The sequence below is a fragment of the Parambassis ranga genome, chromosome 24 (assembly GCF_900634625.1).
Source record: "Parambassis ranga chromosome 24, fParRan2.1, whole genome shotgun sequence".
NCBI lineage: Eukaryota > Metazoa > Chordata > Actinopteri > Ambassidae > Parambassis > Parambassis ranga.
The window spans coordinates 11,871,657-11,883,940 of record NC_041043.1 but is presented as its reverse complement, the minus strand read 5'-3'; the positions used below and the strand labels follow the sequence as shown (position 1 = coordinate 11,883,940).

At 42.8% G+C, this 12,284-nt stretch overlaps 1 protein-coding gene across 1 annotated transcript; it reads right to left on the bottom strand.

Moving 5' to 3' along the window:
• Nucleotides 1–9,830: 9,830 nt before the first annotated feature.
• On the bottom strand, nt 9,831–11,994 carry lratd1 (LRAT domain containing 1). The gene is made up of 2 exons (XM_028397606.1): nt 11,842–11,994; nt 9,831–11,445 (listed from the first exon to the last, which is right to left on the bottom strand). Exon 2 carries the CDS (start codon nt 11,406–11,408, stop codon nt 10,620–10,622), a length of 789 nt encoding a protein of 262 aa, XP_028253407.1. The 5' UTR covers nt 11,409–11,445; nt 11,842–11,994; the 3' UTR covers nt 9,831–10,619.
• Between the last annotated feature and the right edge of the window lie 290 nt (nt 11,995–12,284).

Below are 12,284 nucleotides of genomic sequence, written 5' to 3'. Positions count from 1 at the left end.
AGAAGTGAATTGCTTTCTTTACTACAAAAGTAAAATCAATTTCAAAAATCTATTACCTGTATGGGTGATTTAAAGGTATGCTGTGAAAGGAAATGTGACTTTTTATTCCATGTTTCATCCATTTCTCTCATATTTATTTCCCTTTTTTAAGCAGAAAATCATGTGTTACCATCTGAGGGCACCAATGTTTGAAGACATAGATGCGTACAAGGTAAACAGGATCTAACAACAGACACTGCTGAGCTGTGAGTTACATGTTGTGGAACTAATAATAGCTTCGCCCCATGCTTGATGAATTCTGATTGTTTGCTTTTAGCCCTGCTACGCCGCAGGGTGTCCGCCAGATCTGAGCATCTAAATGGTCTCAGATTAGGTCCATCTAGCTCTGCATCACAGAGCAGCCGACCCTCACACGCTCGTAAACCAGCCGTGGCTCGGCACAGGGCAGCAGAATCAATACATGTGTCTACCAAAATTAAAAGGAGAGGCAACCTGTAGATAATCTGCACCACACTGTGGAAACTTCATGTTCATGTTAGAGCCTCTAAAAGTGTAAATGCTTCACTGCACTGTAAACAGGTGAGCTGTTACACAATACACAATACTGATGAGTAGACCAGCAGCACAGATCCACAGTCCATCACTGTCACTGTCTTTTTATTAAAACTACAAATATAAGTTATGCTCACTTCAATGACAGTGACACACTGTACAGGGACTTCTCTCTCCAAGATCATCCACACACTGTTTATGTGTGTGTTACACCTGAAAGATGTGCAGCATCCGTTTCATGGTATGCCGTCATACATGGTAAATATAGTGACATCACTCTTGTTTGTCATTAGCATGTTAGCACAGTAGTGTGATATTGTTACTTCTAAGCATCTCTGTAACCTTACAGGGTTTCCATTCATCCGTTTTTTCCAATCTAAACATCCTGACTGGTGACACCAGGAATCTAGATGTGCAGTGGATACATGTCAGATGAAAATACCAGATCAATTATCAGACTGACTTCTCAGATTAATACATAAAAACAAAATCACATAATGTTTCTCAAATGTTTGTTTGTTTGATATTTGGCTCCAATTAATTACTCTATCTTGTTTTACCTTCTTCTTCTTCTGCAGTGCTTTAATGTCACCTGTCTGGAGAATTATTCTTGCCATGAGTCAACTCATAAATGTCACTGCTGTCGTTACGTCTTCTTCTGCGTTTTAACTGCGCAGCTACAAATCATGATACACATGGCCGTCTCCATGGCAGTGTTTCAAAGTGCACTTCGTCCTGAGCAAAGCTCGATTAAGGCTGACAGTACGATTTGTCTTGACTCTCCGGGTTTCTCACCCTTCTGTTCATAATGAGTATGAATGGAGCGTCCATGACGTCACCTGTATCCATCCGAAAACACACACACACAGGTTCGTAACACACTGTTTCCAAGCCCTGAAATTCAACTTCATGTTATGTTTTCCTGCTGAAGACGGGCTGACATTTCAACTCAGTAGTCTATGGGGATTGACTTTTTGGGGCCAGCCCCTAGAGGCTGTGGGGTGAACTGCATTTGTTTAACTGTATACTGTAGGCTTTATTTCCCAGCCCTTGGTGCCTGAACACAACACATGTAAGTCCTGCTTAGTTGCTCCTGCGGATGCCAGCTGTAGTGTGCTTTCTTATAATATGTGAAAAAATCAAGTCATTGAGAAGTGTTCATCCTGTCTGTGCTTTATTGCTTCCAGGCATGCAGACAGGAGAAGAGATGGAGCCAGAGAGCACAACCTGTCCAGAGTCTGCTATGATGCAGCGGTGGTGGGTGAGGATTGAAAAAAAAAAAAAAAAAAACCCACATTGGTCACAGAGAGGTGAATGTGAGAGACTGGAGGAGGAGACAAGAGGTTAGCGAGTGGAAATGAGTGCGGAGGAATCAAAAAGAGAGAAAACTATCAGAACGGCAGCCATTTAGTGTTTTTCTAGGGCGCAGTGCTGAAAGATTTTTTTTTTCTTGACAGGCGTTAAGTAAGGACACAAAAAGGCTACTTAAAGGCTGATCATCTATGTCTGTGCTGCAGCCAGGCGGAGGTGTTTACATGTCAATAATTTCATAAGGTAGCACTCGTCAGTTTCTCTGGTTGTGTGTGTGTGGATGTTGCTCTACACTGAGAATTTCATTAGGCTCCATTAAACAGCATCAACACTAATAGATGAGTGTCACCGGTGTTATTGACAAGCGAGCAATGATTTATTCTCAAACTATTCATCCATACGCTCATCACTGAAGAGCATGACTGACTTTGATAGTGTTTATTAAAGTTGTTTGTTTTATCCTCTGGGTATTTGTATGTATTATTTTGAATAGAGGACATGTCTTTAGATTACAGATAGTGGTGCAGTTTGTCGGATCAAACTCATGATATACAAAAAAAATCATGTAGTTCTCTTCAGCCCTGAAGATGGAGGTGTGTGTGTGCACAATCTTTATCCTTAAACGTTTCACATATAGACACATGCTTATAATAGCAGAATAGTCAATATTCATTTATGCCTGCTTCCTTTCATAATGCCGCTCTTACCATATCTGTGCAGAGCAGACTGCATATACAGAGTGAGAATCTATATACTAAGTAAACAGATGATGAAAATGAAGATGTATCAGAGTCTTTTTATTATCCGCGTGGGTTCTACGCACCAATTTCATTTGAAGAGTTCAGCTCTGAGTGATTATGCAGAAAGCCCTGAGTTCGATACCTTTTGTGATATTTCTGGAAAATTGCAAGTCAGCACCGCCTGAGTACAGATGGCTTCCATCCAGAAATGTGGATTTGAACTCGCACTCTTCACCTGATTTGGCTCCTGGAGATTGTGCTCTCTTTGCTTAGATTAAAAAAAAAGGCGCTGAGTGGTCGCCATTTTGACATTGATGATGATGATGATGATGATGATGTCGTCGTCGTTGCTGTGGACAAACTTTTAGCTCCATGGACCGGACAGGTTACGTACATTTATCAGTTCTTGTCCTTGTCCTTCAGTGGCTCTGTGCATTGTAGTCATATGTATCATCTCCTAAAATGTCCCTATAGTCAATTAATCTTAATTTCTGACAGATGTTTGTGGTTGTTTGTCTGTGTAGCTGAAGTTATTAAAGGACCAGCATTATGTTGAAACCTAGAGTTTACCTGTAAGGTGTAAGGTGTGACTTTGTTCACCCGTATTTGTGCTAGCTTAATGTGTTCTATTTCATTCATTTCATTACATGCAGACATCTATATATACAGTACAATACAACTCTTCTGTCTATGGGAGCGGGGAGCGAAAATAATGACCATGGGACGAGAACAGTTTTCCTTGTAAAATGTGTTTCATGGTCATTTTTAATGCCGAATTCAGCTGTAACTAAACACTAAATTTAACTGCGGTGAAGTCAAAACAGCTCACGGTGTTAGGGGTACTGAAAACCCAAACTACTGAGTGAAAATCCACTGTGTTGCATGTTCCACCAGCCTACCCATCCTGCCTCCTAACTCGGACTTTTGCAGCTTTATCCCATGAGTGGATGACATCGGGAAATACAATCATTTGGTCTGTTAGCATAAACACAACTGTGTGTCATATCTAGCAGATGCATTCGACCAAGTGTCCTTTATGAATACCAATAGTTTTTTCTGATCAGGGAAATTCTACAGTTCTGACAGAAAGCAGGAAATCAGCACCAACTTCCTGTGTCCCCTGTGTTGATTATTGACCAATTGTTTTGATTACTGATCTTAATCATTGCTAAACAAACAATTAAAGCACTTTATTGCAATGTAACAAAACACTTACTCCAACTTTGCATTCCAGGTTTATCTACAAACCTGCTGTGTATTTACTGGTGTTTACTGCTGGTTAATGTAAATGATTGTTCAGGCTCCAAAAGTCCTTTTGCACAGAGAGTCAATAAATATTGAGATTTCTTTTTATTGCTCTGCCTTCACACACTTGGAGCAAGCAGAGGTTGTAAATATGCACACACACACACACACGCACACACACACTGCACTGTGGGCCTGACTGAGAGCTTCATGCTTATTCACTAACCTCTCTCCTCTTAAAGGGCCACACGCTGACTGTCAAATGGCTACAAGCTTAATTTTTTGCTTTACTTGCAAAATCTTATTCAGATAAGGAAAAATGGAAGGAGAGATTATCAGGAACATCTGCAGCGTTGAACATTTTTTTTTTTTTTAAATCTGCTTATGTTGAGCAGTGTGAAAACAGACACATTTTCAAGTGTTACATTATGAAATGGTAAAATATAAACCTTTAGTATGAAAACACTCTGGAGTATAGCACGACAAAATGTTAAGAGAATGACATTTAGCGGAAGGAAAGTTGTGAAATGCTCATAATGACATTTACAGTAACCTTTCGCTGTGACTTTTTAAGAAGGGTTAAACCCACAGAGACGGAAAGACGAGGCTATGTAAGGTCTTTCATTAATCAAACTGTGATTGCACCGGGGCCACAGCCTGAGGGCAGTTTCTCTTCTCACTCGTTAAGGCGTGAGGTGTAGGATGACGCCACACACACACACAGAGTCCGGGCAAGCAGGGTGAACTGACAACATTTGTCATTTTCACCAGGCCTGGGTCACGTCCTGTGGCAGACCTGCTGGAGTGCCTGAGCCAAATCCCTGCTAGTTCCTGACCTCCTCCAGGGGAAACCAAAGCAACTCATTATCATTAATAAAATGAATTCAAACCACGCTCTCTTGATAAGAATGTTTTCATAAAAATTCAGTTTGCATGAATGTTTTATCATTGCCAAATTGCTCATTATTATGTACAAATGTGTTTTGGAAAACTATGCACAGTAATTACAAAAAGAAAAAAAAGAAGCCGTTAAATGGAGCTGATTTAAGGCAAAAGGCAGCAGCTTTGTAAAACACTGATTATAAGAAACCAATGTGCTCAAAAACATTTACAAAATGAAAGAAACATGGCGCTGTCAGAGGAATTGGAAATTACTTCTGCAGCAAAACGTCATCCACAAAATATCTCACCCCCACCATACCTGACTCTTGGATTTGCTCCTCAGGTTATTATTGAGAGGAAACATATAATGTTTTCAAAGCAGTACATGCAAGTGAATGAAAGGTACTCTACAGCATTATTGTGCTGACATTTAGCAGTCACTGACAGAGGTGGAGAGGCGCTGAGGACAGAGCGATGCAGCTGCTGCTGCTGCTGCTGCAGAGCACATATATCCTGAGGCCATTCACTCCCCAAACCCAGTGAAGCACAGCCAAAAGTGGGAACACCTGCACTTAGAATACAAAATGCATGAGCTGTAGGGAGCGCTACTGTTTTATCACCTGAAAGAGTCTTTTTTTTTTTTTAAAAGAATTCACCAAAACACATTGCTATACAAAGAACTTGTCACTTGGTAAAGATGTTTACAGACCAGAGATAAAACACACAGTCACACACAGTCACACACACAAACAGCAACAGTTGGTTGATAATATAGGCCCTGCACACGACACGTGGTTACATTTATGCTATCGGAAGCATATATGATTTCATATGATTTCTGTGGTTGCCATTTTCATTGACCATGGCGACAAGTACTATACTTGTAATATACTAGTACTATACTCCCATCCTAAACTACATTACACCTCTATTCCTCTAGATTGTGGCTCAGATTTAGCATTCACACATTCATAATTGTTGTTATTCAGTTACTTACTGTGAAATAATTTTCCTAGATTTTTTTTTCTCTTCGGAGTACTTACGAAAAACAGCTTCCTAGCTAATGTAGCTAAATCTGTCGTGAGCACTTTCACAGCACTATTCCTTTAAACTCTGGGGATTGATCTGGCCAAGTAGCTCTTTGCAGATCACTGTAGGTTTAATTAGGTTTAACCAATGCCAGATACATCCAAGGTTAGAGCTATAAGTTGAGCGTCTTAACAATCAAAACACTATATGAGTGAACAATGTAACAATATAAAGTGAATATAATTATTGCTGTCTACTTCCTAAGAGTGATACATGGTAAGATAGCTGTGACTTAATGTAGCTCAGCATTAACATGGATCAGACATTAATGACTTATTTTAACTTTGTCACTGTAGTAATACTTAGGATATAGTGATTTTATGGCCACAGGTCAAGAATTGTTGTTAATGTAGTAAAATGTGATATTGGCACTTTCCTTAAATACATCTGTCACAACTGACTGTTAAATAAATACAAATATTTATGGTAAATCTAAACTTGATGACAAGAAATGTCACCTTCCAACAGACTCAACTGCCGTGACAACAAAAACTGTCATTTGAATGAAACTAACTTCACCTTCAACACTAACAAAGGACCTTGTTTGAACACAAACCTCTTTATTTGCATGTCAGTTAGGTTAATGTTTGCATGCAGGTGTGGGGGGAAGCTCCACTGTAAATCTATCAGCAGTGAGTCCTCAGCCACCTGCCTTCTGTTGCTTGTTAAGGATAAGCAAAGCTTCACTGCATTGGGCAACACACACACACACACACTTTCTAGACTGTGTGTTATTTCTTTGAAGACAAATTAGGTCAACTTCCACTGATCAGCGAACAACCATGCTAACTAACAAAATTCATGAAAAGATTTCTTAAAAACAGTTGTTGTTGGTTTATGTTCTTAATTACAGCTCATGTTTTTTTTTCTGTGATTCCTAGAGGCAGTCAAAAAGGTGGGAGCAGTCGCAACCTCCACATGGGGAAGAAGGAGGCACAAAAAGCATCTTCCTCGACACATAGTGCTTTTTCTACTTTTCAACAGGTAAGGCCAAAAAATGCATTATTCTTACAATGGTGTCTGTAATGGAACCTATATGTGTCCACAAAGAAGTCTGGAAGGGGTGACGATACACACTAACACTAATGCTGCAGACCCTTACATACTAGCAGACGAGGAAGGTGGAAAAATTGCATTAAAACACATTATTAAACCAGAATAAACAGTGGATTTTCATAGGATGATGTTCATCTGCAGATATGTTGCTCTATAGAGCAGGAGGAAGCACCACATATAACCCTGTGCAGCAGTGTGCCTCACTGCCTTTATTAATGAGCAGGGCTCAGTATAGGATCAAGTCATGGTTGGTTTGGGTGTTTTCACAGGAAAATAAAAGAGCACAGTACGGGAATCATTGCTGTAAAGGACCATTATCCAAACACTAACTGTATAGAGGATTCAAACCTATACACTCTCCCACAAAGGCGATGCTTTGAGGGCACAGATAAGCTGTCCTCGCTGGCCATGTAATTCAAATTATAAGTGTGTTGCAGCGTGTAATCAGTTTTAAATGTCAGTACGTATGTGTGGGTTCAAACGCAGTATTACAGCATGTTATGTATGAAAGCATTTTTCCAACAGATGTTTGGAGGAAACCACTGTTACCAACGTTTTAGCAGCATGTAACCCATTTGCCACTGCTTCATTTACATCAGCAGCTGTGCTGTTTTTCTATAAAGGGAACATCCTAAAGAAAGGCGGCAGAAAAGGAAAAAAGATATTCAAGTCTACTGGGAGTCCAGGCCAGTATCTAGATTAGAGGGAGATCCTCTTAAAGGCGTCTTGCAGACAGGATATTTTGTCTTGTTCCCTCCTCCCCAGAACATCTCCTCTGAGACCACTGATTTAGCTGGCAGCTTGCTAGCTGGGATCTGCTTTGTCCAGAAGCACACACACACACACACACACAGAAGACAAACCCCAATGTGAATTGAATACATCTATGCCAAAGGAACAATAGATGGTCCCTGGTGTAGCATTATGTGTGTGTGAGAGGGAGAGAGAGAGAAAGAGAAAGAAGGGAGACTTGGTTGTCATGTGTTTGTCTTACATGGGTAGCTATTAAGGCTAACAGCTAGCTTTGAGCTGTGGAGGGTATGCATAGTCACACACACACATGCATGCAGACACAAGACCTCTGTGGATATACTGTATGACAGCGTGTGGAGTTTCCCTAGTAACAGCGTTTACTTTCACACTGTTGCCGATGAAAACAAGGATGCAGATCTTCATGACTATCCATGCACACAGCATATGTCTCACACACACACACACACACACACTGACTCACACAAACAGCCTCACAGCTTTGGTAATTTGGACTCACACTTTTAACCACATATATATGTGGTATACAGAGCCGAAAGTGTCATGTCAGATGGCAAAAGTCTCCCCTCCAGCTAACAATGTGCTGTGCATTGTGTACCTGGAGCACACACAAACACACACATACACATACACACACACCAGTATGTCTTTCTCAGAGGCCTATTAGTCACAGACCACAAACACACATACAAACTCTAACACTGGCTGCCCCACTACCCTGATTTTTCAAACTCACTGGGGATGTCTGACACACACACACATGCCCATACGAACACACACATAATCACCCACCTGAGGCAACCTCAGTTTAACATTGAGTTGGTTCAAAATGCACAGAACAGCCGTCAGTGAGGGAAAGCAGGGAGAAAGAGCAGCGACAGCATGTGTGCATGGATTCCATATTTGTTAGCACGGAGAACATGTTTGGAACACACACGTCTGCCTATTTCAGGCAGCTGCTTATTTAAAAAGTCGATTTTGTGCCTTGTGGTTATGACAGGAATGCAATGGAGAGCTATACAAGCTGGTAGATAATAAAGAGACTACTACATTCAAATATTTGGACAACCTGTGTGAAGTGTAAAAGTCATTCAAAAAGACACACACAATGTGCATATCGGTGCACAAAAAAAAAAAAAAACATCTCCTACACGGAAACAAAATCAGCCTCCCCCAGAGACAGACACACATGCTGCAAGTAAGCCTGCAAGCATGCTAGGCTTATGCTCTCTCTCTCTCTTTGTCACACACACACACCTACTCTTTGTCTGCTACCCCTCTACAGCTGGCTATAGCTGCAACCACTCTTTTTTTTTGTTTCATGGCCACACCGCAGCTAAAAACATGAAGCACCTGAGGGTGAGGATTCAACCAAACCACACAAGCTGTGTGCCACATCACCTCTTCATCCCCACCACATTTAATCAACAGGGAGTCATTAGGCTCAACAAAGACACACATCACAACAACATTTTTCCATAAATCTACACCGGGTGTCTCATCCAACCATGACTGAAGCAGCAGATCACGTTCCATAAGAAAATCAAGCCACTGTCTGACCCTCATAGAAACACAGTATTAACATCAATCCAGACATAAAGCTCACTAATAACACACAATAATAACACACAATCCTGCTATGCATTCTGTCAAGGACATCTTTTTTATAGCAGCTGTACAATACTATGCTGAGCATGCCTGCATAAATTGGATGCCTGGAAAAACATAGACTCAGAGATCAGCATGCTTTTACATGGCACACAAGGAATTATTGCCTGTGGCTAAATACTGTGTTTTCCCATTGACTCTGCACAGCTGCATACATACTGTAGCTCCCAGATCACATATGGATTTTTCATAAAACTTTATGGGTTAGATGCAGATGACCAATTTACTACCTCACATGAAGCTTTTTTTGGCTCCAGGCAGGTCAGGAGGCCCCAGAACATCAATAATTTATATATCTATATATATGTGTGTATGTGTGTGTGTGTGTGTCAGAGACCAAACAACACCTGATAGACCATGTTCTTATTTTTTATATATTCAACCTCCATTTATTTCAACCAAAAAAAAAGAGAGATCAGGGTTAAATCCACTAAACGTAAATACAAAAATAAGAGACTCAAATTGAAATCAATATATATGAATACAATTTACACATACATCCAGTGCTGGGGAGCAGGATGACAGCATTGTAAAATGACAACACTTTTTGATATGGCAATAAGGGGAGCTTGATCAAGCCAAAAAATGCTTTTGTTTAGGCAACTGCTTAGCCAGCTGGGACTATCAGAGGTCTATGAATCAGTGGCTTGGGTCTGTGTTGTTGTCTGTCCCGTTTTGTTTTTGTTTTTTTGTTTTTTTTTAAAGCTAACAGTAAAAAAATAGAAGGGAGACTTTTTCGAGAGCCATCCCAAAATCCTATCTTTCACCCATCATCCCTCCCAAATCTCTCCCTCTCCCGGTCTCACCGTCTGGTCTGCTGCAGAGGCACCCTTTAGAGAAGGGGCCAATTCCATTATCCAGAGAAATTAAACAGAAACCAAACCGAGCCATGTGCGCTATGTGGAGGGGGGGGGGGGGTTGTAAAAGGTGATTTTCGTTTTTCGGGGCAACGGGATTATTAGAAATCATGTGTCTCACTCAGCACGATTTCTAATCTGAAGGGGCGTTGTCTGTTTATATGGCCGCGCTCTCTCATTTCTCAACACTCTGCAATATGCTGGAAATTCCACAGTGCGTCTGTGGTCCACACATAGCCTGGGGTCCACAGCAGACACAGCAGACAAGCAGACAAGCAGAGTCCAAAACCAACAGGTCCTTGCACGCGCGTTCGTCTGTGTGCTTGGGTGCGTGTGTGCGAGTAACGTTTGTGTATGCGCAAAAGTGTGCGTCCGTGCGCCTTGGCGAGAGGAGGCAGGGAGGAGGAGGAGGAGGGGTGGAGGAGACGATATCAAACGGAATCCCTGATCACTCCTTGCCACCGTTAACCAAAGACAACTCTTTGAGAATTCCACTGGCGTCCACTCGCCTTCTCTCCCGGATCATGTCCTCCAGGCTGCGAAAGACCAGAGTGTGCACCCCACTGCCGGACAGATGCACTTTGAGGAAGTACTGCTGCTCCGCTGAGTGCACCTCTCCCCCGGCTTTGAACTCCCTTTTCCCAAAGCGGCACCAGGCTGCGAAACTTTCCGAGTTGGTCCAGCATATCTCCTCGCTGCTCAGGCCCAGGTGTCCCGCTGCGTTCTGCATCACCAGGTCGGGTGGAAGTGGTCGATAACGGTACCGATTGTTGACTATTCTCCCGTAGCGGCCGTTGCTGATCTCAAGCAGGCTGTCCTTGCGGATTTCACCCTTGTGCAGGTGAATGACCTGGTCGTCCTGCTCGAATATGGCCCAGTGGGGGGCTTGCGCTGCGGCCACCAGCTCCAGCAGGTCCCCCGGTTTGCACATAGTCAGCAAAGTTTTGGCCGAGTACACATTCAAGTCCTCGTTCTCCCGCAGCTTGGAGAAGATGCATTCCTGTGAGCAGAAGGCTGAATACTCCACCTCGTTGACCGAGAAAGGTCCCTCCTCGGCTGGGCTGTGGTCCTTGGTGAATCCGCAGTCTGATGGAGTGCGGTCGTCCACCTCCTCCTCTTCGTCAGAGAAGAAGTAAGCGACGCCAACCCGAAGCTCGTCCTTCTCCAGCCCGGACGGATCCCCCGTGGGCAGTTCGCTGTAGTTGAGGTGGGTGATCCGATCCAGTTGATTTCCCATCAATGACCTGGCAAGGCAGAGGCATGGACTGCGGTGGCTGAGGGGGGGCAGAGGAAAGAGAAAATGAGAGGCTGTAAAATGATGCGCAAGAAGACGCTGGGCTGAATTAAGTCTTTCAGCTGAAAAGATGAGAGAGTGTTAGAAGACACCAATCAACACTTCCCAGCAGTCACCTTACAGAGAGACAAGAGGTCTCTTGTGTTATTGAGCCGAAAGAGTACACTAACACAATCAATGATCCACTGCCCCTTGCCGACTTCACACACACAGTCAATCATTAATACCAGCGGGCTGTTAAGGAAGGAAAGGAGACTAGCAGCTGCTGCGTAAAAGGACGTATGAAACAGACCTACTGTAAATAAAGGCCAGTCTGCCTCTCAGTCTTTACGCACAGCGCAAAATAAAAAAATAAAGTGGTGGGGAAAGAGGATACCTGTGTGCTCCCAAGGCAAATGGTTAAATATCCTTATTGTCCATTAGTACAGAGGGCTGCACGGTCCCCTGCTCTCCTTTCTTTTCTCTCTTTCTCTCTCTCTTCTCACACTTGTCCCTCACTCTTCGGCACCGCGCACCGGCCGCTCCGGCTGTTCCAAGAGCTTGTACTTCACTTCTTACAGCACCAGCTCCATTTAAGTACCACGGAGAGCTCCGCCTCAGGCGACAAGCTCCGCCTTCTATGTGTTTTACTGGAGCACAGTCACGGGTCCATTAGCGGCGAACCAATAGGAGCTGCCAAGTACTGTGCCAGTCAATAGGATGATCCAATCAGGTGCGCGCAGGGCGGCTGGCGGCGATAGGCGGCTGTTACCGTGGCATGGTTTTTGTTGTCAGAGAGCTGTGGAATTCTCTACATGATCAGTGGAGTCCGCGCGTAAG